At 55.5% G+C, this 27,509-nt stretch overlaps 2 protein-coding genes across 2 annotated transcripts in view; one reads left to right on the top strand and one right to left on the bottom strand.

The window, feature by feature from the left end:
* The window catches only part of KIFC3 (kinesin family member C3), a 36,503-nt gene extending 32,619 nt beyond the window's left edge, over positions 1–3,884 (top strand). The window contains exons 15-22 of the mRNA XM_063110432.1: positions 58–188; positions 716–839; positions 1,083–1,212; positions 1,299–1,528; positions 1,854–1,988; positions 2,464–2,572; positions 3,007–3,035; positions 3,282–3,884. Coding sequence (XP_062966502.1) covers positions 58–188; positions 716–839; positions 1,083–1,212; positions 1,299–1,528; positions 1,854–1,988; positions 2,464–2,572; positions 3,007–3,011 — 864 coding nt within the window. The 3' untranslated portion in view covers positions 3,012–3,035; positions 3,282–3,884. The remainder of the gene's footprint in view (positions 1–57; positions 189–715; positions 840–1,082; positions 1,213–1,298; positions 1,529–1,853; positions 1,989–2,463; positions 2,573–3,006; positions 3,036–3,281) is intronic.
* Positions 3,885–5,104: 1,220 nt separating this feature from the next.
* On the bottom strand, positions 5,105–26,460 carry KATNB1 (katanin regulatory subunit B1). The gene is made up of 20 exons (XM_063111446.1): positions 26,382–26,460; positions 24,959–25,263; positions 20,688–20,818; positions 17,442–17,559; positions 11,658–11,758; positions 11,268–11,309; positions 10,583–10,666; positions 10,254–10,369; positions 9,706–9,777; positions 9,381–9,531; positions 9,081–9,271; positions 8,815–8,945; positions 8,345–8,395; positions 7,256–7,323; positions 6,997–7,116; positions 6,746–6,895; positions 6,340–6,416; positions 6,189–6,263; positions 5,863–5,979; positions 5,105–5,536 (listed from the first exon to the last, which is right to left on the bottom strand). The coding sequence occupies exons 2-20, from the start codon at positions 24,996–24,998 to the stop codon at positions 5,404–5,406; spliced, it is 1,968 nt and encodes a 655-aa protein (XP_062967516.1). The 5' UTR covers positions 24,999–25,263; positions 26,382–26,460; the 3' UTR covers positions 5,105–5,403.
* Between the last annotated feature and the right edge of the window lie 1,049 nt (positions 26,461–27,509).

Genomic DNA, 27,509 nt, shown 5'->3' on the forward strand with positions numbered 1-27,509 from the left:
CAGACACCATGTGAGGGGAGAGGTCTGGCACACTGCGGCCTCTCTTTCCACCCCCAGGGGACCCCTGAGAACCCTGGCATCAACCAGCGGGCCCTGCAGCTGCTGTTCTCTGAGGTGCAGGAGAAGGCATCCGACTGGGAGTACACCATCACTGTCAGCGCAGCAGAGATCTACAACGAGGCCCTCAGGTGGGAGGCCTGGGGCATGGAGACCAGGCCTCAGGCCTCAGGGGCAGTGCTGGAGCCTTGAGGGATGGGAAGTGGGGTTATTTCAAGGGAGTCTAGGGACCGACTATAAGTCCTGACTCAGCCCAGGGGAGTTGGGTAGTCCCAGGGGGTTGAGTGGTCCTAAGGGAAGGAGGGGCTCTCTGAGCCTGCCTGGGAGGCCCAGACGCTGGAACCTTTTCCCCTCCCTGTGGGCTGTACCAGGTTGTGGTAAGTGAGAGTGGGCGGTGGGGCTGGCCCATGGGGGCCCAGTGCATTGGGCAGAGGCAGGCGCAGCACCACCCACAGGACTTCTGGGGGACACTCAGGCCTCCACCTCTTTAGCTGAGTGCAGGAGAGGAGCTGGAGGAGAGACAAGCTTAGCCCAAAGATCGGAGAAGGCTTCTTAAAGGTGTGATGGATTGAGGGAACATTCCAGGCTGGGGGCCGGGTGCAGGGCAAGCGAGGCCAGAAGTGGGAGGAGGGAGTGACTGTCCCATCTGCCCCTCCAGGGACCTGCTGGGGAAAGAGCCTCAGGAGAAGCTGGAGATCCGGCTGTGCCCAGACGGCAGTGGGCAGCTCTACGTGCCGGGGCTGACCGAGTTCCAAGTGCGGAGTGTGGATGACATCAACAAGGTGTGGGGCCACAGGGGCAGGGGCTGGGGCTGCTGGGGGACCCCCGACCCCAAGCAGAGCTGCTCTGGAGCGGGTCAGACCGGGTGCGAATGCAGCTCCTGCCATGTCCTGAGTGTGCAACCTCAGGCAAGTCCCCACGCCTCTCTGGGCCTCAGTTTCCTCATCTAAAACAGAGAGTGCTCAGAGGGACAGGATGATTCCCGAAGACCTCACTCTAAACCTTGCCCACCCGCTCACCCCCAGGTGTTTGAGTTCGGCCACACCAACCGCACGACGGAGTTCACCAACCTGAACGAGCACAGCTCCCGCTCGCACGCCCTGCTCATTGTGACGGTGCGCGGCGTGGATGGCAGCACGGGCCTCCGCACCACGGGTGAGTGAAGGTGACAGGCGCCTGGCCTGAAGACCCTTGGGGTACCTGCTGGGGCAGCCTTGATCTGCCTGGTGCCCTCCCTGCAGGGAAGCTGAACCTGGTGGACCTGGCTGGCTCAGAGCGCGTGGGCAAGTCGGGGGCCGAGGGCAACCGCCTGCGGGAGGCGCAGCACATCAACAAGTCACTGTCGGCCTTGGGGGATGTCATTGCTGCTCTGCGTTCCCGCCAGGGCCATGTGCCCTTCCGCAACTCCAAGCTCACCTACCTACTGCAGGACTCACTTAGTGGTGACAGCAAGACCCTCATGGTGGTACAGGTGAGGGTCCTAGGTGGTGAGGTAGCACGGAGATCCAGGAACCCCAGGCGTTGCTGGCAAGGGACCCTTGTCTCAGCAGCTCCATAGTCAGTGACATGTGCCCCCCTGATCCCCTACCCAGACCTGGCCACATGCTCCCTGTAGACCTCACAAGCCCCTCCTCTATACCTGTGACTGTGCCATTTCTGCTACTTTGATTACCCTCTGGCTTCTCTATTCTCCAGGAAACCTAGAGTCCCCTGGCTGTGAGCTCCCTCTGGTGACCATGCTGCCCCTTCCAGTTCTGTGGAGGCTCGGGTGTGAAGTGAGCTTTTATGTCCCCTAGGTGTCCCCCGTGGAGAAGAACACCAGTGAGACGCTCTATTCCCTCAAGTTTGCTGAGAGGGTGCGCTCTGTGGAGCTGGGTCCTGGGTCACGCCGGGCAGAGCTTGGGTCCTGGTCAAGCCAGGAGCATCTAGAGGTACAGGGATGGCCACAGGCCTGTCCTAAACTGGTACTGGGTTAGAGACTACTGGGTCATGGGTAGGAGGGAGGGCTGGGAGCAGGGACAGCCTGGAGTATTGGGGAAGGAGAAGCTACCTGAGGGACCCAGAGCCAGAACTTGAACCCAAACCCAGTAGACTCTTTAGTCCAATTATTATTTCTTGTCCTCTGCTGTACCTGTGTGTGTGTGTGGTGGTGGTTGGGGCAGGAGGTGGTCAGCTGGTTGAGTGTGGTTTGCAGGCCTTGCACCCAGCAGGTGCTCAGCAGTAACTTTTTTACACATATTTTCTCTAATTCTTGCAATAACTCCATGATGCGGGGGTATCATCATGCCCATTTTGCAGATGAGGACACTGAGTTTCAGGCGGCTAGGGAACGGGAATGGAGGGAAGCATGGGTGGGGGAGCCAGGGCAGCCACAGCCCCCAACCACCTTCCCTTCCCTGCTCACAGTGGGAACCAGCTTGCCAGACGCCACAGCCCACAGCACGTGCCCATTCAGCCCCCAGCTCTGGGACCAGTAGCCGCCCTGGCTCCATCCGGAGGAAGCTGCAGCCCTCAGGTGAGCCTGTAGGGAGTGGGCCTGGGGTGGGGGTCTTCACCATGGGACAATCAGAGCAATCAGGCTGCCCTTACTTGGATGGGCTTTTTCTTCTCTTCCTTTTAAAAAGTATATATAACTTCTCCAGAACCTGTTTCACAACCTCCTGTGCCCCTAGGAAGTACTCAGCACAGACAGTGCTGTGTCCATTTTACAGATGGGAAATCTAAGGCCCCTGGAGAGGGTAGTGTAAGGAGGAGCCCAGCCCTCCAACCTCCTTGCTGGGGCAGATGATTCTCCAAGGGTGGGCTGGCTGGGCTCCAGCCACCTGCTTGGCCCCACTCACAGAAGGGACCGGCTAGTCCTTAAGTCCAAAGGGGCAGGGGCAGCAGGGTCCTGTGGGGTCCTGGCCTGAGGCCAGCCCACCAGTGAGATGCCTGTCACTTTGATTTCAGCCTGACGGCTGGGGCTGCAGAGTCTCTAGGTGAGTGTGGGGCCAGCGGCCCAGGGCTATCTGCCTGCCACCCACCTGCCCACCTTGGGGTGCAGGGCTGTGCTGGGGAGTTCAGCTGCTCAGCGCTGGGTTTGTCCTGCTGCTGCCTGCTTGTCTCTGTGCTTCTTCTGGGCTCCCTCCCACTCTTGGCAGCTTCTGCCATTGGCTGCTGGCCAGGGTGAATGGATGAGAAACTGACAATCCCAGTGCTGATGAGCCCCCCTCCCCCACCTGCAGGGAAGTCTAGGCCGGTGCCTGTGTGAAGGACGGGCCCACCGTGCCGGGCCTGGAGCTGGGTCCCGAGGACTTGCTGGCCTGCTCCTGCTGCAGCACTGGGACCCCAGGAGGCGGAGGCAAGAGTGGAGGCTCCTCTTCTGCCCTGTCTCTCCTCAGAGAGGAGAAACATGTTCAGAAGGAAACAGTGTCTCCTGGCTGTGGCTCTCTGGGTGCAGATAGCGTGGGCTGGAAGGGCAGGCCTGGGCTATCAAAGAGCTGGGCCCTCGTGGGGAGGGCAGGAGTGTTTGTGCAGGGCAGGGCAGCCCCCTCCTCTGTGGGCGGGCTGAGGAACCTCCAGGAAGACACAGGAACCATGAGAACTAGGGTGGTTGGTGGGCACTGAGGGTCTGCCCTATCTGCCACTTTCCTCCAAGGAGGGGCCCCCGTAGCTGGGCGTGTACATAGTGTTCCCTGGTGTGCGTGGAGCACGGCCCTTCCTGGCCTTGGCTGGGCTGTATTTATGGCTGGCAGAGGAGGCCACGGGCAGGGGAGTCTGTTGCCCCCTGTCTGCCTGGCACCAGGTGCTCTCCTTGCCCACTGGCCTCTTCAAGTTTTCTTCTCTCTGTATCCTATTTAAGAACTTTTGGAAGCTTAGCCATTTTTACTTATTAAAATAAAAGCTTTTTTACACAAGCGTGGTCTGAAAGAGTTTGTCTTGTGAGCCCCTCTCGCTGTGATCCTCCAGGGAAGGGCAGGAGCACGTTCTGCTGGCTCCACACTGCTGGCGGGTCACCCCGCAGCCCTCCAGGACCTGTCCTGAGTCAGTCAGGAACACACGTCCTGAACTGGGGGAGCCAGGGAGACAGTGCTTTTTCTTTTTGTGGTCATCGTTACCCTTATGAGGTGCCTACTTTGTGCCCACGGTAACTGACCCATCCAACAGTGGCCTCACCTCCATGTTATAGATGGGAACTAAGGCCCATCAGAGGCTCACCAAAACCACGGCTTGGGTTCCAGTCCTGCTGCCGGGTTCCACTGATGACCCTCTGCCCTGGCCTCTCCCCTCCTAAGTGAACTAGCTGAAAATGAGCACTAGTCCCCTCCCAGTGCCTATAGGACCCCAACCACCAGCATAGGCCCCCTTCTCGCCGTCCCAACATGGGGGTTGTGCTGGCCTACACCTGGTCCCAGCCTTGGGGGAACCTGTGCAGGGGCTCAGTGGGGTCTTCCCTCCCTGACTTGGGCTGCACCTGACAGCTGCTGCCTTGGGAGCAGGGTGGGGCCTTCCTTTAGGAGTGACCATGGGGTCAGGAGAACTTGTTCTGGCCAGTCAGTACTGGGGGCTCCAGCAGCAGTGCGAACTATTCAGAACTCTTGTCAGAAGATGGGGTAGCTGCCCTTCCAGTCCTGTCTCTGGGGGGGTCTTGGAGGATGGGAGAGGGTGCTGGGTGCTGGGGCAGTCTGGTGGCCAACCTGCAAGGCTGGGCTCCTTGCACCCTGCAGTGTACAGCTGTTGGGTCTGGGCATTGTCAGCTTGGAGGGTCCACAGGACAGCTGGGAGTGTGGCTGAGATGGGGGGATGGGCCACCCCTCACCTGTTTCTCCCAGCTAGGGGAAGGCGAAGGGGAGGTTGGGTTGCTGCCTCCCCTGCCTTCCCCAGATTAAGTCTGAACTGGCCCTTTCCTGGAAGGTCTGTCACTCTGCTGCCCCCTGCTGGTCACACGGCAAGGAGCTCAGCTCCCAGGGTAGGAGGGGGAGTGGTCCTCTAAGGGGACAGGGCAGGCAGTCCTGGGCCTGGGAGAGCCTCATGGCCAGAGAATAATGCTCCCACAAGGAAACCAGGGAATAGTTACAAATTTAATAAAATTCACCTTATAAATTACAGCAGCAGCCCCAGGGCTCCACTTGCTGCCCCAAGAAGCAAGAGTTGGGCAAAGCTGTGTAGCTGTTGCTGGAGAGAAGGTTGTCTGAGTTCAGGGCTATGGAGGTGGCCAGTGGGCCAGTGCCGCCTCCTCCAGGATGGCCACAGGGGCAGCAGCAGGGGCTTGGCAGAGGCTCATGTGCCCTTGGGCATACGGGAAACAGGAGTGGGGGCCGAGGCCAGGTCCCGCAGGCTGCTGGGTGCCCCCACCCACTGGGTTCCTCAGTCCAAACTGGCCATGAGCAGGTGCAGCTCGCGGAAGGCACTGCCGTGGCGGCCACTCAGGCCTGACTTGCTCTTGACGAGGCCACTGATGCTCTTGAGCTGCTTGTAGCAGAGCCGGCACTTGTGTAGCCTGTGGGCAGAGGGTAGCGCCTGAGGCCAGCCAGCATGGCCACCATGACCCCCACCTGACCCTGGGGCCTTTGCTGGCCTGGCCACTCCAGCCCCTCCTCCCAGAGGACAGCTGAGGCCCAGAGCATGGTACCCACCCAAGCCATGCCAGGGATGGAGGCACAGCCAGGCCAGGAAGGAACCCAGGCTCCAGTTATGCCCACCTATACCAAGCCACTGCCCCAGACAAAATGTCCTTCTCTATAATCTGTTTCGGCAGGGCCCAGCCCCCAGGCCTGTCTCCTGGCCTGCTGTGGCACCCCTGCCACATACTGCCTGGCCCCTCACCTCTCCTCCCGGCTGATGTCCACACCCACGGAGGGCGGGGCCGCCAGGATGTCAGTGATCAGAGGGAGAAACCGCTGCAGGATCAGCTTCAGGGAGGTGCAGCCTGTCTGGACATAGCTTCAGGGGCAGACGGATGGATGGAGTCACAGACGGAGGGGCCAGGGCCACAGACAGAAAAATAAACAGAGAGCAAGGTACACAGACACACACTTCACAGCCACCTCACAGAGGCACCCGGGCCCTGGGGTCTTTCCTGTGGTCCCTGGAGGAGTTGTTTGCCTCTCCCTCCCCCTGCTGTGAGGCAGGCATGACTTCCCCACACCTACCTCTCATACTTGCTCTGCAGAAGCTTCTCAATCTGTGGCAGGATGGTGGTGCACAGGTCCAACTTCCACAAAGAGCTGGGGAGAGGCCGGGACGTGGTGCTGTCAGCCTGGCCCTGCCCCCGCTGCCCATTCCCCCACTGCAGCCACTTACGCTTTCTGGTTGACGATGTTCAGGAGATCCACCACCACTGACAGGTCATTGATGGCCACAGCAGAGTCCACCGATGTCTGTGCAAACAGAGCACTGTCAGGGGTTGGGAACAGCGGGGCCCCCATGAAGGGAGTGTGCTGCAATGATGGGGCTTGTAGGGGGGTGTTAACAAGATGGCACCTAAAATGATGAGCCCAGGCCAGGCCCACAGATACGTACTCAACAAAAAGCAGCCTACAATGATGGTGATGGAAGGAATGAAAATAGGCGATCAAGGCACGAGGACAGGGGCTGCCCAGCTTGCCCCTGACTCTCTGTGGCACCTTCTGAGCTCAGCCCTAAGATCGGGGGGCAGACGGAAGCTGTGGGGAGCAAGGCCAAGCCTGGGGCAGGGGCAGATGCTTGCCTTGATGTCGCCTGTGGTCCACACGGCCCGCACGGTGTCCAGGTTCTTGTGCCGGCTGGTGAGCACCACGCACATGGTGTCATGGCCTTTGCGGATCTGCGACATGGCGTCTTCATCCGCCAGCTCTGCCTGCTGGGGCATCTTCACAGCCTGCGTGCACAGGTGCCCAGACGCTGGCACGGGAGCAGGCAGCAAAGCTCTGCCCCCGCCCCACGGGCTTCCACTCCTCCCTCCAGCCAGGTCCTACTCACAGGCAGGAAGTCAGAGGCCTTCAGCCCGATAGGCTCATTCCGGGTGGCAGGGATGATGGCAGGCTCAGCCTTCAGTGCAGGCGTGGAAGTGACAGCCGGTGGCCGGGGTGGGGCCTCGAGCTGAAGGGGTCAGAAGCTCAGCAGGTGGCCAGCTGGAGGCCTCCCTCTCTGCCTCCGGACTCAGGAGGCTCCCAACCCTGGGTCAGGACTCCAGCCCCCCCTCCAAGCCCCACACCATGCCCTCTCCACCCAGACACACATTTGGCAACGGGAACTGCACGTCCATGGCTGGGCCGGGCTTTGCTGCCTCTTTTGCTGTGGCCGTGTCTGAAAGCAAAAGGAAAAGGTCACTGGGTTAGGCCAGAAGGGACTGGAGGGAAGAGGGCAGGGGGCTCAGGGTGGGACTCTGAGCGGCATCTGTAATTGGGAGGATGGATCAGGAGCCAGCAGGGCAACCCAGGAGGAAGCTGGGAGCCGGCGGGAGGAGATGTCAGCAGGGTGGGGGGGCTCAGAGAGGCCCTGAGTGCAGGGGCTGGGTCTGTCCCTCTCCACCTTAGGTCTGTTTGTGGGTGGGACCCAGGGAGCCCAGTGTCTGCCAATCCTGTCACTTCACAAGGACTGGAGAGGGGCTGGGGGTAGCAGCTGGAAGTAGAGGAGGGAGAGGCTGGTAGGAAGCAGGCTTGAAAGGGGAGTCAGAAGACGGTCCCTTGAGGGGAAGCCAGGTAGAGGGGAGGGATGCTCAACTGGACAAGGGTGCCCCAGCCCCGCCCCATCTCCATCATGAAGCACATCATGTTCTTCCTTCTTAAATCCCAAGTCCCCAGCTAGGGCCTCTGCTGGGGCTCGCCCCAGCTCCTGCTCCTACTCCTGCTCCCACTCCTGCTCCCAGCCCCCAGACCCAGCCCCTCCTCTCGGCTCCCTTCCCCACAAGGTTTTTCCCCCTCCCTCTCCTCACCTGGCCCTCAGGCCTCCTCTGAGCCTCTGACTGCCCCATCTGCAGTGACCCCCAACCCCACGGCTTCTCTCTCTGTCCTCCCCAGCATGCGTCCCTCTGGCAGACCCATCTGTGTGGCTGTGTGTCTGCTGTCTACCATGCACACACTACGGTGTGGGCCCCTGAGAGGAGAGCCTTCTACCTTGCTCACACTCACTCACCAGGGCCTTGCACGGGGTCCTGCACACAGTAGGTGCTTTTAGGCAGGGAGAGGAAAAAGATGCAGAGGGAAAAAGGCTGGAGGTCATGCCAGGAGAGGGGAGGCCTGGGGGGATGGTCTAGGAGAGGTAGCTCACAGGGAGAGAGGACTAGGAGAGTCAGAGTCCCTGGAGGCCAGCCTTAGCCTCGACTCACCATCCTCTGGGGGTGCTGGGAAGGGCTCACTTCTTCGGGGAGGTGTCCGACCTGCAGAGGCAAAGGGGGCTGAGGCCTCACCTTGGCCAGCCCAGGGATCTTGTCTGTGAGCCTCCCTGGCTGGGCTGCCAGATGGAAGGTGGTTCCCAGGCCCAGGGCTGTAGACCCATGCCCTGTTCTCGGCTCCGTGAACCCTCAGCCCTGCCCCCACCCCACCCACCCGCTCCTGTGGGCCCTCCCTTTTCCCTGGGCAGGAGCCAGGATGCTGAGCAGCTTGCCAGGCCTCTGCTGGGGAGTGCGCAGGTTCCTATTCTCAGTCCCGTAGGAACACAGCCCAGCAAGGCCTGGAGGACATGAGGACAGAGAGCCTGGGGCCCAGTGTGGGTTAGGAATGCAGCTAAAGGGACATGGAGCCCAGAGGGGACCCTCTGCCTCCACTTCACAGGGGACACTGGGCTGAACTGGCTCACTGATGCTATTCTTAGGCTGGAAGATCTCGTTGTAGTCCTCGGCATTCTGGATCTCTGCCTGAGACTCCCGCTCGTCCCGGTCATCCTCGCTGCTGGGGCTGCGGCGCTCGCTCTCTGAGTTCTGCTTCACCCTGGGGCCACAGGGCACAACCGGAAGGAAGTTGGGGTCCCTGGTGAGGGCTAGGGCTGGGCCCCCCCAAGCCTCCCCTGTGATAGACCTGTGTCTTGTGTACCCTGTTCCCTCTGAGGGCCCCCCAGTACCCCACCTCTGAGGCTTGCTGCAGGTTGTGCTGGGCCGCTCGTAGATGCGCCGGAGGGGGGCGCTGGGGTTGGGAAGCTGCTGCACCAGAGGTCGGCTGTCCTGCACAGGGTCTTGGGCCACTGTGCCTGTCCTGGTGACCCGCGTCAGGTCCACCACATAAGAGGAGACGTTGCTCTGGGAGAAGGCCACACCTATCTGCAGGAAGCAGCAGAGCTGGGGCTGGGCCTGGGGGACAATATCCCAGCAGGGTGGGGTGGAGTGGGGGGCCTGAGGTGGAGGTGGGTAGATGCCATGGCTCTCTCACCAGCTGGTCATTACAGATGGCCAGGTCAGCCACCTTGCCCCAGTTGACGAGGACCACATCAAAGCAGCGCTCAGGCTCCCAGCCATAGACACGCAGTGAGTCCTGGCAGCCGCTGTACAGGCAGCAGCCATCGGGGTTGAAGAGGACGCTCCTGGGCCAGGCAAGAGTTGGTCTTAGGTCCTGGGGTGCCCAGCGTGGCCTCCACCCCAAGAAACCCAGGGAGCCCAGGACAGGAAGGGAACAGAAGAAGGGGAAGGTCCACCCACACCCACACCTGGCTGCCTGGGAGGAGGGGCTGGGCCTACCCTCCCAGTTGCCTGCATACCTGACAGGCCCCGGCTCCCCTTCGATGCAGCTCACCACCTGGAATTTCTCCAGGTCCCAGAAACGGATTGTCCTGTAAAGGCAGCCACATTGTGCTGGGAAGCCAGTCCCCCCAGTCCTGGCTTCCACACAGGCACGTCTTGGGAAGTCAGCTACTATCCAGAAAATTTTCCCCATAGGGTCAGGGCCACTAGGAGCAATGTCTGGGGCAGGGGCTAGCCCTGCCTCAGCAGGAGGGAAGGTGAACATGATCTCAGGCTGAGCCTGATGGCCCTACCCCCAGTGCTGGCCCCAACAGCCATTGGCCTCCCTGCACTGTGGGTCCCACGAGGGGCCTTGGATCCCAACATGGAGGAAGGCCCAGGCCCAGCACGCTGGGGCCGGGGGAGAGATGAAACCAGGGTCCAATCCTGGCTTGGCTGAAGTCAATTCAGTCTACATAGGATCATTAGGCATATGATATTCCAGGACAGAGAGAGAGACTGGGAATAGAGGCACACACACAGGACAGAGATGGCGAGGGGCAGTATGCCTGCTCCTCCTCCCCACCTGTCAGAGCTGCCAGAGGCCAGGAGGTACTCATTGGGGTGAAACTCCACCACGTTGACAGGGCCTGTGTGACCAGGGAACTCAGACATCATCTTGCCAGCAGTCAGATCCCAGAGCTGGGGGCAGGGCAGGGAGAGGTCAGGCCCAGGCTGGGTACCGTGGCCACCCACTCTCCCTCTAATCCAGCCCAAGCTCTTTATTCAGAAACCACCTCCCACTCTAGATAAGCTTGGGACATGTGAGCCCATCAGGAGGAAGGTGAGGACTCAGCCTGAGTGTGACCAGCAGACCGTGGTCCCCAGCCCCTCCCAGGTAAGGCTGGGAGCTACCTTCACCATGTGGTCATCTGCAGCTGATGCTAACCACTTCCCATCGGGGCTGAACCGGAGACACCGCACGGCCTGGCTGTGCCCCTGAGGAGGGAGGACAGAGCACCAACTCATCCAGGGGTCTGGGCCCAATAGACCTCTCCCCTCTCCTCACTCCATCCCTGCTCTGACACACAGTGCCTTCCCAGAGAGCCACATCTGGGAGATGTCATAGAGAGACACTTTCCACATGTGGCCATGGACTCCCAGGCCAGCAGGATGCTCCAGGAAATCGAGATTGTGTAGTCACATTGTTTGGGAAACAATGTATTTTATGACCCCTTTTGAAGAGTTAAACATCCTCTTAATGTAAAGGCTCTGAAAACATCTAAAAAATAATTCTTTGTTAAACAGTGCTTCCAAACTCATATGAATAGAACCCATTCCACCTAATGACACCAGTTACCTGCCTGCAAAACCAGAGCTCGGAGCACAACTTGATAAACAGGGCTCTGAGGGATTCATGGAGAGCCAGGGGTCCAGGTGGCCCACCTGTGGCTCTCTTGCTCTGCTTCAGATCCATGTTTCATGTTCTTCCCATGTTGGACAGCAGTCCCTGCCACCCTCTGCCAGGGTCTGGGCACCACACCATGCTCAACGCCTGTACGGTACTTGTGGAGTCACCAAAAGAGGGTGCCATTCTTACCCTGTACCGGAAGACACAGCCTTTCCTCCTGATGTCCCAGAGCTGTGGGGGACAGAGAAGTGAAGGGGCAGAGTCAGGAGATATCATGATCAAGTCCCAGAGTCTGGGCCAGAGGGCAGTGTGTGGCCCTGAGCAGAGAGGGGAAATTACCCAGGTCATTATCCCCCACAACAACAGAGGTCTAGAACTGCTCTCTAAAGTTGGCCATTCTAAGGAGAAACGTCTGGCAAATGCCTACACATCCCTGTTCCCTAGGAGGGTATGGGTGCTGCGCAGAGACGGAAGATACCCCCAGACGTACCGGAAGCCCACTCCCTCAGGCAGCTCGGACCTCAGCCAGCACCCACTGCGGGCCCAGCAGGAGACGCACAGTGCAGAGCAGCGTCTCACCTTGATGTTCGTGTCCTGGGAACCGGAGGCTACAAACTCGCCGTAGGGATGGAAGTCCAGGCTGCAGATGTTGGCTTTGTGTCCCATGAGTGTCCGAAGAACTAACAAGGAAGAGAGCAGAGGTGATGGCGTGAGAGTCAAGCGTGAAGGCATGCAGAGGAAGCGGTGGATGCTCATTTGCCTGTGTGCTTTAGTATCAGCTGCATGGAAAGAGAACATAGATTTTTAAAGTAGGGGGGAAATCAACCAGAATCCCCCCACCCTAACAACTAATTTTCCTATTTTTCTCTTGAGAGATGACAGCCACTTCTGTTGTTATTCAAGTCCTCAGAAAACATAGCACACGCTCCCCACAGATTACGCCTCTGGGCTCATCCCAGTGTGTTCTCACATGAGCGAAGCCCCAGAGGCAGCAGAGCTGTGTAATCATGCACTCAGTTCAGGCCCCATGAACATGGGGATGACAGTCTGCAGGGTACCCGACCCCACCCTAAACAGTGCAGAGAAAGATGAGGAGAGGTTCGAGCTGAGGGAGAAGCTGCTTAGATGGAAAGAGAAATCCAGGAAGGCTTTATGGAGGAGGTGGTATTTGAGCGGATATTAGTGGGCAGAGGATGAGGGGCACTGTATTTAGGTAGATGGGTGTGGTGGGCAAAGACCACAAGGAAAGCAAGTGGAGGGCAGGTCTGGAGGTGGCCCCGGGGCTCACACTGGGCCTTTGCAGTGACTCCTGTCCAGGCTTGAGGGCAGCCATGGGGACAAGTTGAGGAGCTGTAAGAACAGAGCAAACGGGGAGGACATAGCTAGGGTCAGAGAATCCTCAGGGGCGAGGACTGATTACTGACTCCTGCCCTAGGAACTTCATCTCCCATCCTTTAACATTTTGCTGGCAGCTCCATGGACAGGCTCACTCTAGCCTGGAGGCAAACCTTGTGTTACTGTCTCATGGTATCCTCTGGTACCACTCAAACTCGGCTCATGTATCTTGCTTTTCGATATATAATTCTGTTGTCTGAAATCAATCAGCCCATGAGTGCTGCGGCCAAGGGATGTGGCAGTCCAGCCATCCTTAGGTTTGAGCCAAGGTGAAATAGGGTGCCTTGGGAGGTCATGAGGTCTCTGTTGGAGGAGGTATTCAGGACTCCAGACATAATGCTTTAGGGACAAGAGAGTCAAGATCAAAGCACTGGATGAATTAAATAAATGAACTCTACTGTATGATCTTCTCCCTCCCTCACTATCAGGATGTGGCCTCTGGAGCCAGACAAATCAGTCCTGGCTTTGTTCCTCATCTGCTGTGTGACCCTGGGCAATCACCCTCTCTGAGCCTCATGATGGGTTACTCAGTCAGAACTGAGTAAGACAATGGACATAAGTGCTTAGTATGGGCCTGACACATGGTAAGTGCTCAATAAATGCCAGTTACAATTATTCCCATTCTGATTTCTTCCTGCAGGCCTGCCTTCATCCCCTCCCCCACCGCCCATCTCCCAAGCTAGACTTTCTCTCCTCCTCCTCAGGCCTCAGAGCACATGTCCTTGCTCTTCTTCTGGCCCCAGTGACAACCCACTACCTATTGTGATGGCCAGCCGGGCACCTCCCTTATCCCCAGGACGTCTGTTGAGCACTTCCAGCGTACAATGGGCTGAGTGATCTCTGTGCATTAGGTTACCGAGTCCCCCTGCACCCCAACCATGCCAGGATATGGGCGAGGGCCCAAGGTGCAGAGGGTGAAGCAGGCTGCCTAAGGCTGAACAGCAGGGTGCAGAGCCAGGATGCAGACCCGGCATCTGTTTTTTTTTTTTTTTTTTTTCTTTTTCTGACCAGTAAGGGAATCGCAACCCTTGGCTCGGTGTTGTCCGCACCACGCTCAGCCAGTGAGCGCACCGGCCATCCCCATATAGGATCCGAACCCGCGACCTCAGTGCTACCAGCGCCACACTCTCCTGAGTGAGCCACCGGGCTGGCCCCAGGCATCTGCCTCTTAAGCAGCATCTTTGACTGCATGCTTCACCTGGGCCAACAGACTGAATGTGTGCTAAGGCTCTTAGGACAGAGCCATGCACAGGGTAAGTACTAGCAGGATCAAAGTAAACTGCTATTGTTATCCGCCTTGAGGACAAAGTCCATTCCTTGTCCACCCGTCCACTGCATCCATCCATTCTACTAAGTGTCGCCTCTGCAGTGGGCCCTGGAGCTGGGACTAAGCCACTTTCACACTTTTCATGAGTCTGACAAAGCACCTGCCATGCTTGTTGAATGAATATCTAATTAAACTACACCAACACCTGAGCAGCTGTCCCTCCTGGCTCTCTGTAGCTGTTGTGTGCTGCTGGGGCTCAACGTTGCCTTGCTGGCCAAGGAGGCTGAAGACACCTGCTGCCCAGTCTGGGGCCGGGAGGAGGCAGCCTTATGCTGGCTCCTGCCCCAGTCCACGCCTGCTCCAAGCCTGCTCCCACAGAAAGGCTTCCAAGATCCTGCTCCACCCGAGAGGACAAGGCGGGGTCCCGCCCCTGCGTGGGCCAGCTTCATGAAGCACAGGCGCCTTCCTGTGGGATCCGCTGGGCTGAGCCACCCTTGCCCTCTGGCTGCGCCCTGGAAAGCAGGCAGGACCACATTCTTCTGGCTTGACTTCTGCCCTTGCTCTCCTGTCCCAGGAGGGCTATTGGAAGGCCTCCTGATGCCCAAACTGCAGAGTGGAGGGGCCTCCGGGGTCTCTCTGCCCCACGTGAAAACCACTAAGCCCTCCCAACTAAGCAGCTGCTCAATCTCCACCTGCATCCTCCAGCGGTGGGCAGCCTTTCAAGGCAACCGATGTGATAGTCAGGCAGCTCTTTTAGAACTTTCTGTACCTGGAGCCTCAACTTGCCTCTCTGTCACTGTCACTCATGCTCTGGTGGGCAGGGGTGGAGGTGAGCCTGGGGTCCTAGCCCTACCTGCTGAGGGTAAGTTTCTCTTCCATCTGGGAACCCCCAACTGCGAGACAGCAAACGACAGAACAGACAGCATTGGATAGGAGTCCCAAGTTCTGCCACCGGCAGTTATGGAATCTTTACCAAGCTCAGTGCCCTTTCTGGGCCTCAGTTTGCCCATCTGTCAAATAAGGGGGCCCTGTCAACTTGGCTCTGCCTCAGAATCTCCTGGAAGCTTGTTGAAAAACAGATTTTGCCCCCCCCCCCCCCCGCCACTACTGAACCAGGTTCTCTGGGTGTGGGGTCTGGGCTGTGTGTGTGCAACAACCTCCTTGTGGAGTAGCCAGCCCTGGGAGTCCAGCACCCAGGAATCCAGAGTGCTTCAGTGTTCGTTCCTCGGCCACTTGAAGGACTTCCTCACATTCCCCTTATGAGTGAAATAATTATGGCTGAGAAAGGCTGGGGCAGGGGGTACGGCTCCCTGGGCTTCTCTCTTTTTTCCCTTGCTTTTCAGAGAACTGTGACTGACTGGTGGCTGTCCACTAGGATTCAGATCCAGGTGGAGCTTCCAAGGGAGCTGACTGCCTTCTGCCTGAGCCCTTCTGCCTTCTTAGTTGGAGCCTGGCCATCCCAGGCTTGCTCCTCCCCGGCCTGCTCGAGTCCAGCAATGCCCAAGCACAGCATGCCCTGGGTCCTGGTGTGGCCAGGCAGCAGGATCATGTGCTGAGACACTAAGCATGTGGCCCTGTTGGTAATTAAAGAGATCCTAGTGCTCCATTGTTCTTAAACAGATCATCACCCATAGGCAAGCACTGCTCAAGAGGCCCAGGACTGCCATCTTTCTTGAGGACCACCTGCACAAAAAGACCACTGTTACTGAGCAAAGTGAACCTCACAACTGGGCACGCCAGTGGCCACTGTCCTGCAGCAGATGTAGAGCATGTACCAGAGGAGAGGCCCAGAAGAACTTTTAAGTGTCAGCCAGGCAAGAGGGGCTCTCTTCTGCAAAAAGCAGCCTCGGCAAAATCCATGCTGCTATATTCCCTCCCAGGCTTCAGGTAGGTGGCCTCCTGTCTGGCATGCCAGAAGATCCAGATCAGAGGCTGCTAAAAAGCAGCAAGCAAATGGGTTTTATCTGGATCTCACAGTGCTAGCCTGCATGATGTTCTGCAAAAAATGTTGAATTAGCTGTGAACATTTGAAAATAGGTGGATTCCATATCAATTTCCAGATTTCCAGCTTCTCCTGAAAAGTCCATCAAGCTGGCAACACTGTTCTGTACTGCCATCTGGCAACCCCTGATGAGCCTGAGGGGTAGCCCCACTTTCAGAGAAGGTGACACTCTCCACTTGGCCTGGAACTGAGGGCACAAATTTCCAGGCTGAAAGAAACCAGTGAGGAAATAGCACAGAGATGAAAACAAACCCACACCAAGGCTTGCCACTATGAAATGTCAGAACACTGGGATAAATGTCCTACAAGCTTGAAGAGGGTGGGGAAGAAGCTGTCGCCATGTGAAGGATCCTCATGGGAATGGCACTGGCTTCCCAATGGCAACCTGGAACGTAAACGACAACTTGGAGTTTTGAAAGCTGCATCTTCAAAATTCTAACAGCAAATTATTTCCAACCTAGAATTCTATATTCAAACTTATTTTTTTAAAAAAGTCTCTAAAACTGCCCCAGCCAGGCACCCTTTCTCAGGAAGCTATGGAAAAATGTGCTCCATCGAAAAGAGAAAGAAAACCACAAAAGACGGTGATGTGGGTCCCGGAACAGCAGCGAGACAGAGAGAATTCCCTGCTGGGGAGACAAGGAGGCCTGGGATGACAGCTGGGCTGCAGGCGTGGATGCTCCCAGGCCACTAGGAGCTGGGAGACAGAGGCTCTGAGAAGAGATGCCTGGATTATGGGATGGGTTTGAGGAAAACAGGAGGAGGTTTAACTCTTCTGGCAGATAATTTGAGGATGAATTAGTAACATGACATAGAAAACATACAGATTTAAAAAAATGAACAATGATCAACCTCAGGGAAACCAAGTTATAAAAAGAAAGGAAATAGACGCAGTAGTGAATAACATTTATGTGGTCCTTGAGGTATAAACACTGACCATTTAAATGGTGATGTTGGGAGATTGGGAGGAGAAATGTAAGTGACGGGGTAGGGGGTGGCTATGAGAGCTAAATTCTCATCTTCCATAGCAGGAAGGCAACATCGAAGGTATAACTTTTTTAAAAACAGAAGAGAAAGAAATGGCAGCCTAACCACGTTGTTTAGAAAAGTGGAGGTACTCAGCAGAACAAGAGGTACAAATGCAGAAAATAGAGGCTTTTGGCCAACGGGAAGGAGTGGGGCAAGGGCTTCCTCTTTTCATTGTGATTAACTGCAGAACTACCAGTATTTGAGTTTTAAACTATGTAGAACTTCTATCAAGATGAAGACTGAAATAAAACAAACAAAACACAAGCAAATAGAAGATCTGGCCACCCCAGGCCCATGTCCCTTCTAAGCCGGGGCACACGCCCCCAGCTCTTCACATCTCTTCCCCCACAGCTACCGTACTCATTCCCGTGTCCTGTGGGGCCCCTGGTGGGATGTGGTGTCCTTCCAGGTTCTGGATCCACACCCCGCCCCCACCCGCGCATCTGCCCATCCACACGGTTCTTTGGTAAGCTATTTCCCAGGCGCCTCGTCGGTGCCAGCCCTTGGGGGCAGCCGGCTAATGGGGCAGGCTGGGCGCCACACCGTCAGTCAGCGCTCCAGGAGTGAAGCATCCAACCCAGTCAGGGCAGGCTTCCCGGAGGCGGCACGACCACAGAGCCTGAAGTGGCACGCGGGCTGCAAGTGCGGGAAGGCAAGCGGGAAGGCCTACTTTTGGCAGCTTCCAGGTCCCAGACGCGGATGGAACCCGACTGGGAGCCGGCCACAATGAGCTCCTCGGGGGTGTTGAGGCGGACGCTCTCCACGGGTGACGTGTGACCCGTCAGGCTCTGTGGAGAGAGGGCAGCAGCTTCAGTGCACTGCACGGATGGACAGACCCCCAGCTGCTGCCACAAATTCTGGGTTCCCGGGAAAGGCTTCAGCGGGAAGTGGCTAAGGCGAGGAGGTGTCTGTGCAGGGGCCTCGCAGGGCTCTCCCGCAGCCCACTTCTGAGCTGACCCTTCTCTCAGCCTCAGTGCCCAGGGCTGAAGTGGCCAAACCCCAGTCACCCTCCAACCACCTCCTGCTGTGCTCCGACATGGGTGTCACCTGCAGAGATGGCCCTGGGCCCCCTGGAGGAGAGGAAGGACCAAGATAAGGAGACACCATCCCTTTAGCTCTAATCCAAACCACCCCCGCCTAGGCTCTGCTCCTATCTCCACTCTGCCTGGCACAAGCCCCTTGGCAAGGGAAGCCCTGGAGGAGGACCCCACCATGCTCCCAGGCAGTGGCCTGTGGAACCCAGAGGGCCTGGGAGTGACTCTGCCGGAGGGCAAGGGATTCTCTACCAACTCTTGAGCAGGTGGAGCTGGGCAGAGCTGAGACCAGGCCCTGGCCACTCTGTGGGTGGGAGGTACTGGCATCTCCAGCTTTCTGGAGAAGAGGCTGAAACCTGAAGTCCGTGGTGTCTGTCACTCCCCGTCCAGTGCTGGCCACCCCAAGGCACAGTGGCAACTCCATCAGTATTTGCTGAGACAATATTCCCCATGGGGGTTGGAGAAGGGAGGGGAGGGGAAGACTGCTCCTCAGCAGAACCATCAAAGTCCAGATAGTTATAAGCAGCTTGTCTGACTCCCAAACATCACTGGTAGAAGTGTCAGTGGGTACAAACTCCACAAGGGCAACTGGGCAAAATCTACCCACATTAGAAATGCACATTCCCTTCAAACAAGCAATTCCACCTCTAAGAACTTATCATATGCGCACTCAGATACATACGTAACAACACATGCCCAAGGTTATTCACAGCCGTAAATCTTAACAAGAGGTTGGAAACAGTATCAATACCATCATAGGAAACTAGTCAGCTAAGCTGTAGTCATCCGTGGTCACACATGCAATGGGAGACTAGTCAGCCACAGAAATGAATGACCCTTTAAATATGATAAAGACTAATCTCCATACTTTTAGGTGAAAAATGATGGAAGACAGTGTATGATACTGTTTGTATAAAAAAGGAGGGGAGGGGAATAGACATGAATATTTGCTCACATATATATAAAATAATTCTGGAAGGATACAGAAGGAATTGGGAGCTGTGGCCGCCTCCAGGGAAGGATGTGGGAGTCAGGGGAGGGAGGAAGAGTTTTCACTGATTGCCCTGTATCTTCTGTATGTTAAAACCATGTGAGTGCATCACATACTAAAAATAAATAAAAGTGTACCACCTGCAGAGGGAGTAGCATGTGCATAAACCCCAAGGTGAGAAAGAACTTGGCAGGCTGGAGGCACTGAAGGCCTGGGTGGCTGGTCTGTCTTGAGCGAGAGGAGAGAGACACAGGATTAGGCCAATTGAGGGGCCTGAAGGCTGCACCTGGTGTCCAAAGATTAGGCTGAAGCCCACACCCCAGACTGTTATCCATGCTTCTTTGGGGGGCAAGAGTATGGGGTCATTTCATGTCCTATTTTTTTTTCTTTTGGTGGCTGGCCAGTACAGGGACAGAATCCTGGAACTTGGTGTTATCAGCACCACATGCTAACCAACTGATCTAACAGGCCAGCCCCTCAAGTCCTATTTCTGGTCAGTCATTATTGATTCTTTTTCAACTTGTATATGTTATTTTGGCATTTCAGGGGGAAGAAAATATTTCAACCCTAAAAACAAAGTAAAACAAAACAAAACAAAACATCTCAATTCTGTTCTTCCTGAACACTGGCACCCTGATTGTGGTTTGGGTAGATCTCAGTTCTCTCTCTGGATCTCACAAAAACACTGAAGTGATTAAGTTTCTACTAATAAATATTACTTCCCACCATTTTCTTTTTCTTTATCTTCATTTGGCTGGGAGTCAAAAGAACTCGCTGTGTTGGCAAGGATGTGGGGAAAAGGGCATGTTCCTAGGTTGCTGGAGAAAATGTAAATTGATTTCTGGAGGGTAATTTGGCAATATGTTTTGAAAGCTTTCAAAAAGGTACACACCCTTGGATTTAATGCCACGATCACAGATCTGCTGAAAGATGTACGTAGGGAAGGATGTTCACCACAGTGTGGTCTAGCAGAGCCAAAAACTGGAAACAACCTCCATGTTGATGACAGGGCAGGGCTAAACTAATAACAGCTCTTCCCCATGATGGAATACCATGAAGCCATTAGAAATTATGTTGCTAAAGAATATTGTTGACATAGGAAAATCCTCACAACACTGCTATTTTAAAAATCCTACAGAGACTGGCTTGGAGGCCTCAGCCACCTCTCGGTTCCCTGCCCGTGCTTTGTTCCCTTTGCATGTATGCACATGTACATGCATATACACACATGCACACATATGCGTGCACACGTGTATATAGCTATCTCAGCATCTAGAAGGACACAGACCAAAACACCAACTGTAGTGGTCTTTGGGTAGAACTATATGTAATTAATTTTTGTGTTTTTTCCTCCTTTATGCTTTCCTGTTTTAGAAAGCAGTTTCCAGCGTTGAATATGGTTGTGTAACCAGGGGGAAAACGCTATTAAAGAACTAGCTTCCTAACAAGCTCCAACCAGGTCCCCTGAAATCCTTTTTGTGGAATGAGGTTGGAAATGAATCAAAATAAACACCCACATGTAGCGGGCAGGCGGGCAGGTGGGCAGGGAAGGGATATAAGCCTTTCGGCTCAACCACAAGCCTGGGTGCTTATTTTAACCTTCTCACGCAGACTCCTTGGAGCTCTGTCCACAGCCAGGTGACTCCCCCATTCCTGAGGGCTGGCCACTGGCCCAGCATCCTGGGTTGTCTTGGGCCTTAATGAGAGCTGGGGGAAGCACTGAGAACGTTCTGTGTCCCCCCAACCCAAGCCCACCCTGAGTCCCCAGAGGATAGGGTGTCTGGGCTTAATAAAGCCCCAAATCTGCCTGCTCCCCAGCCCCCAACCCTGCCCTGCCTATGGCCCCCTCCCAAGGCCCTTGCCCCTGATCTGCGGGCTGGCCAAGGCTTACCATGATGCAGTTGGGCTTGTTGATGGACCATAGGTTGACGCGGCAGTCATCCCCACCTGTAGCCAGCAGCCGCCCAGAGGCTTTGCCCAGCACCAGTGAGGACACATTGCTGGCATGGGCGACAATCTCCTCTACACAGGAAAGGAGAGAGAGAGACAGTCAAGGGCGTGTGACAGTGCCACGTGGAGGAGAGGTGGCCTTGCTTAGCCACCAGCTCTGGAACCTAAAGCCCAGTGGACAGCTCTGCCTCCTACAGCTCCCCTTTGGTGCATGGACACCTCCCCCCGCCCCGTGAGCCATGGGACCAACAGACAGGGCAGGGCATGGGCCCAAGACAAATTCCTATTTCTCAACTTCAATCATTCCCACCCTTAGGCCTCAGATCAGATTTTTCCTTTTTCTGCACATCAACTGGTAATACTAACTATACGCAATATTTAGAATTGATTTGCTATTTTTAGTTAGCTTTGTTTTAAGCAATAACATCCACGAAATTACAAGTTTGATATGCTCTTGATACTGTTTCTATGATAAAAAAAAAAAAGAAAGACAAAAACATTATTAAAATAAACAACAGTGACCATGCACTACTCAAGTGCCTCACAGCTGCCACTTGTACAAACCCTGCTTTGGGGAACACACTTTAGGAACGACTTAAGTCAACTCTAGACAAGCTGTCCCAGGTGAGCTCGCACAGGGTTTCAGCCCAGATTCAGAATTGTGAATCAGGTTCTGGTCTGGACTCTGTTATCCGCTACCATGTGGCATTAGACAAGTCGCTCATCCTCTCCGAGAGCCGGGTTCCTTGTAGGTAAGTGGGCATAGTAATAGTGCCAGCCTCACTGGGCTGCTCAGGACTCACTGAGAACATGCCATTAGCTGCTGAGTAGGGAGCAAGTGTCCCATGGTTGTTAGCCAGCCTAAGCACCAGTGGCCATGAGAGAGTAGGCATGGGGGTCCCAGGTGGGCACAGGAGGATGGGCTTCATGAGGGTGGGGCAGCAGACTGGGGGAGGTGATACCTGACCAGACAGGGAAAGATAAGGCCAAGTGGGCAGCAGACACAAATCTCAGAGGGGCCTCGTCAGTGCTCTAGAGGGAACAAAGCCTGGGCGAGGAACTGAGAGGCAGCCCAGGCCCCCAAGCTGCATCCCTGAGTGAGTTCCTCCTAGGAACAAGGAAGAGAAGACAGGTCTCCCCACACAGGCTGAGGGAAAACCCCAATGGGCCAACACCCTGATGCCACTGGGAGGCTGGCTTGGGTGATGCCAAGGAAAAGGGAGCTGCAGCTATTTACACAGGGCCTGTCCTGCACCCTGCTCCAGACTCCACTCTGCCTGGGTGTCTCTCTGGTGCAGGCTTCAGGCCATAAGGAGGTTGGGTAATTCAGCCCAGGAAAGCTGCTTGCCAGGCAGCCTGGCTCAGAGGGGCTACCAAAAATACTCCGGGGGACCAGGTCCCGGGGATGACTTCACAGATGACAGCCCAGCTCAGGGCTCAGCTACACACAACGGCACAGACAGTACCCAGCACCAGCAAGGACAATAGTTCCCTGCAGGCCCAAACATCAGCCAGGGTGTTGGGACTCTGCCATTTGGATCCAGGGGAGCTGGGCTCCCCTCTAGTCCTCATCTCAACCATACAGCCTTCTGTCCTCTGGACACTGTGGTAGCCTGGGGGCTCTGGCTACAGACACTTGTCTGTGCAAGAGCTTTGCCCAACCTAGAAAGAGGGAAACCCATGTTCTCCCTGAGCACTCTGTTCCCAAGCCTTCAGCCCACTCCCTTTCTCTGAAGATACTCCCTGAATGCACTGCCCCCACCCGTGACCTACCTGGAGCCCTCGGTCTGTCTACCCTGGTTCTCACCCCTTCCAGGGCAAGTTCCCACCTCACTGGGCCTCAGGACCACCCTTAGAGACAGCCATTCATTCATAATATATTTCTCAGGTGCCTGTGGGGAATGAGAGATGCTTTTATGCTCCAGCGTGACAGGGCATTGAATTGGAAGAACCACAGGCTGTGGGGTGAGAAGGATTTGGAGGGGAGACTGCTCCCCTCTAAGCAGCCTGACCAGAAACTGATCAGAGCCCATGGAGGGACAGGGTGGGAGAGGGGCACACCACAGATACCAGTAAAGAAGTCACAGGGTACTGGCCAGAGAGGTCCCCCTTTATGCTGGCTTGAAGGACAGCAAGCACCAATGGCCCAGGCCTGGGTACCCGATTTTAATGCACACAAACAAAACGCCTTGCCATATCTACTGGCAGGTCAGTTGACAGCTGCTCTTCTGTCCTGTGGCATAAGCCCACACCAGTTTTTCAAGCTCTGGTGGCACAACCTAGGTCTCACATCTCAGCCAAAGCTGGGGAACCCTTTGCATTCTGGCCAGAGGTGCTGAGGACTTAAATCCCAAATGGAAAATGCAATGAACTAGGCTTCAATGACCCCTATTGTTGGCCAACTGCATTCTGATCCTCACCAGACCCTAGAGTGACAAGGAGCCCGAGGTCATGTGGCCTTGGACTCTTCAGTTTATACTCATCAAAACAACTGTGCACACAAAATCATCAGCAGATGTCCAATATGCCTGATCAAATTACCTCCTACTTGAACACTTTGATGGCCTGAACTTTGCCTTTAAGATAAAGCCAAACTCTCAGAAGGGCTGGGGTCTCATGGATACATGAGACTTGTCCCTGCAGAACTCACTAGCCTCATGAGGCACCACATTCCCCCCACTGCTGTGCTACAGCCCATGACCTCCTTTTGAGTCCTTCCAATACACTGAGCTTCCTGCCTCGGGGCCTTTGCACTTGCTATCGTGCATTCCCTACCCCACTCCCTACCCCATCACTCAGTTAATTTGATTCAAAGCACATGTACCAGCTTGGAAGTAGAGAAGGAGAGATGGAAAGATGTGGTTATTCTGCCTATTGCTCTCCCCAGGCTCTGATCTCCCATTGTACAGAGACCTTGCCTACTCGCTCCCAGTGCCTGGGCTATGTTCAGGAAAGACCAGCTGTTGAAGAAATGGATACATAATCCCAATAAATACAAAGCCACTCTGTCCAGTGTACCCTCCTTAGGGAACCATAACAGGGTTCTCCCAGAACTCTAGGACTTTGGAGAACAATCTGAAAATGGCCCAAACCTCTCACTTTACAAATGAGGAAACTGAGGCCCAGCAAAGAGCTTTGCCCAGGGTCTCACGGTTAAAAAGTGGCAGAGCCTCACACCAGGTCCTGAAAACAGCCCAGGGACAGCTCACAGCAAAGGGTGATCAGGTAGAGCACACCAAATCTATGCCAACCAGTAGTTATAGGTGGGGTAGGGCCCATTGAGGTGCCAGTGGGTAGAGCGGTTCTCAAAATATGATCTGGGGACCCTTCAGATCCTCAAGATCCTTTCAGGGGGTCCAAATGACAAAACTGGTTTTATAATAATAATAAGTTTTATAATAACACAAAGCTAGTTTTATAATAATACCAAGATGGTATTTGCCTTTTGCACTCTCATTTGCACACAAGCATTCAATGAAGTTTTCCAGAAGATACATGATGTGTGATGACATCATCACCAGTGGCATACTTGGTCATATGTTTCCATGTTTTAAAATGTCATTATTAATTTCTAAGGTGGCAAATATTGACAGATATAACTCCTATAAACAAAATAACTTTGGGGTCTTCAGTAATTTTGCAGAGTATAAAAGGGCCTTAAGATCAAAGAGTTTAGAACCACTAGTATAGAGTAATGGTGGGGATTGGTGGTATTCATGCTCAGTTACATTCCACGGCCCTGTCAGCATCCCTCTGCCTGCCCCTCACACCCCTTCACCTCCACCTCCACCACCACCTACTCCCGTCCCAAGATGCTTTCATCTGACTGGGGAAGTCTGACTTGTGAGATATCTGAAAATGCCAAGAACACTTCTCAAGATTTCTCACCCTATTCTGCCTTTCAGCCTAACTGGAAATCCTGCTCTAAGTGCTTTGTTATATTCATTACCTCACTTAAATCTCATAGCAATATAGAATGTAGGTGTGATTTTCTCATTGTACAGATGAGAAGACTGAGCCTCAGAGAAGTTAAGTGACCTGCCCAATGTCACCCAGACAGAGTCATGATTTACATCTTGGTCTATCTTACTCCAAGGCCTGGGAGTCTCCCTCTGTGCCAAGAACAGGAGACAAAGCTGTGGGTTCAGACCACCCAGCAACAAGCAGCTAACAGAATAAATGGGGTAATAAAGAAAAACAAAAGCCACTCACGCAACTTCCAGGCTGTCTTAGTGACCACAGGGGTGGCCATTCTTCAGCTGGCTGGCACCTGAAGCCCCACTCACAAAATGAACAGTGCTTTCCACATGCGGTGGGGGTGAATCCCCCCCAGATCCACCAATCAAGTTGGCAGAGAGTTCCTACACATCCAGGCAGAGGGAATGTCTCGTCTCCTGGCCCCAGTCTGCCTCGTGGTTTTAAATCATCCACACCAGCAACAGTAGCAGCCTGTGCACATCTGTCAGGATCCTGGATCATGGAATGTCATGCTTGGGCCATCTCAGCTCAACACTGGGCTGGAATACAAAGAGAGGTGATGACTTGTTAGGAAACACTTGGTAAGAGCTGCAGCTCCCTGGATCACTAAGGCCACTTGATAAAGACCAACACCCACCAAAGCCATCAGAGCCAGGAGCTGTACTGCAAATTGGGTTTGAGAATCTGAGAGGAGGCAACTCAGGCAGGATGACTTAGATCACAGGGAAAAAGAAGATCCTCCCTCCCAGAGGCTGGGAGAATGGGAGGCGGCTGTGCTCCAGGATGCTTACTGCCTAAAGTGCAGCAACTGCAGCTGGGCGGGGAAGACCACGTGTCTGCAGTTCACATAGATTTCTGGGAATCACTGCTTTTGCCTGACGTAAGGGATGAGGGGTGGAGTCAGAGGCTATGCTAGGGGGTCTATGAGAGGCACCCCAGAGACAGCCAGTGAGGTCCTCTCTGGGGAGAATCTCAAAAAGGACCCTGAGGGTCCAACTCCCCAGTCCTGGCAAGGGAATCACTTCTGCCCCCTGCAATTCCCAAGGACAGAGCTGGGAACTAGGCCTCCAGTCTGGGCGTGAGTGGGTATGACTACTCAACTCTAAAAGGCCACCTCATGGAGCCTCCTGCTCCTTCCCACAGCCACTTCACCTCTCTCGCATGAACCCTCCCCCTCCGTCCCCTTTCTCCTGGGTCCCTAAGTTCTGCCTCTCTAGTATTCCGTTCACTCTCCTCCTTCTCCCTGCCTCCCCGAGTCTCCCCTTCATACACCTCCTGTCTCCTGAGTTTCCTTACTTGACCCCTGTCTGGCCAGACCCGGCTCGCTCGCTTCTCCCCTCTGCTATCGATGTTCTCCATTCATTCATTCTCCTGCTTCTCCTGTCGCTATTTATTACCCATCCTCTTGCAGACCCCCAGCTCTGCTTCCGGCCTCCCTGGTTTTCCCCCTCCGGAGTCCTCGCCCGCACCGCTCGTCCAGAGGCTGGGGCTGGTCCCTCGGCCTCGCCTGGCCTCCCACCCCTCTCGCCTTTCGGGGCACGGGCTCTAGATTCCCCCCGTCCGGAGTCCTCTCCCGCAGCCCAGCCGACCCCGCCTGGCTCGGCCCAATTCAGGGCCCATCGTCCCCCCCGCGTCCTCTCCACCTCGTCCACTCTACCTGCAGCAGCGGCTCCGGAGGCCGAGGCTCTGCTCCAGGAGCGACCCCCACTTGCCTCCATCCCTTGCCCTGATTGGCCGCTGCTTGACAACCGACCCTCACAACAAAACCTCCGGCCCAGAGCCCCGCCCACCTCACCTCCCGCACCAATCAGCTGCCGTGGGCGCTCCGCCTCCCTTCGGTATTGACCAATGGAAGCAGGCGCTTCTGCCGCTTTTCTTAAGTGCTCGCCCTCTTTTCCTGAATTGGACTAATCACGAAGTAGGAGCGTTTAAAAGCCTCCCCTCGGCCTCTACTGAACCAATGCGGGCTGCCATTTCCTTGGTCCCGCCTCCGCATCAAACTTTCCCTTTGCCCCCTCTTTTCTTCGCTTGGAGTTTGAAAAAATCTGAGAGACGCCCTCCAATGGCGGCTGCGCCAATCGCTTTAGCAACCGTCCTAGATCTGCCAATTAGCGTCCGCATTATTGGAAAATACAATTCCCAGATAGCCAATGGGAAGGGGACTTCGGGAGCAGAGTGAAGCCGCGGGCCTTCCATCTTGGAGTCGGGCGAAGCCGAACGAGGCCTTAGTCGGCATTTTGCCGTAGTTTCTTCTCCTTCCGGTCCCTACGGGTGTGCAGCCGTGGGCTGAAGACTGCCCTTCTTCTTTGCCCTGGACGCCAGCTTGAGTCCCCCACGGGAGGCCTAGGAGGAAAGCAGGTCCTCGTTCCGAGCCGAGTCGGGCGTGGAGCCCAGGGCTGCCGCCCCCACAGCCGGGCCTCTGCGAGTGGATGACTAGGCCAGTGGCTGCTCTCTTAACGGGACCACAGACTGAGAATTCGGGAAAGGCCGGCATTATTTGTAACACCGTGGGCGGGATGGGCTCAGGAAAGGGCCATAACCCGCCGTGAGTCGCCCCACCCCCACCCCCCGAGACCCCCCAGCTTGGGGACCTCTTAGGAGGGACTCGGCCCCGGGCCACGCCTTCTCTTTCGAGAGGGTGGTCCAGTGCCCAAGGACCATCGAACCTCCCCGTTTGTCTCTCGCTACGGGGCCGGGCTGCTTGGTCTTAGGTAATGCTCATCACAACCCCAATGGGTGGGAATTCCTGTTCCCATTTACAGATGAGGAAACCGAGGCCCGGGTT

This window comes from Cynocephalus volans, chromosome 10 (genome assembly GCF_027409185.1).
Source record: "Cynocephalus volans isolate mCynVol1 chromosome 10, mCynVol1.pri, whole genome shotgun sequence".
In the NCBI taxonomy this organism is placed as follows: Eukaryota; Metazoa; Chordata; class Mammalia; order Dermoptera; family Cynocephalidae; genus Cynocephalus; species Cynocephalus volans.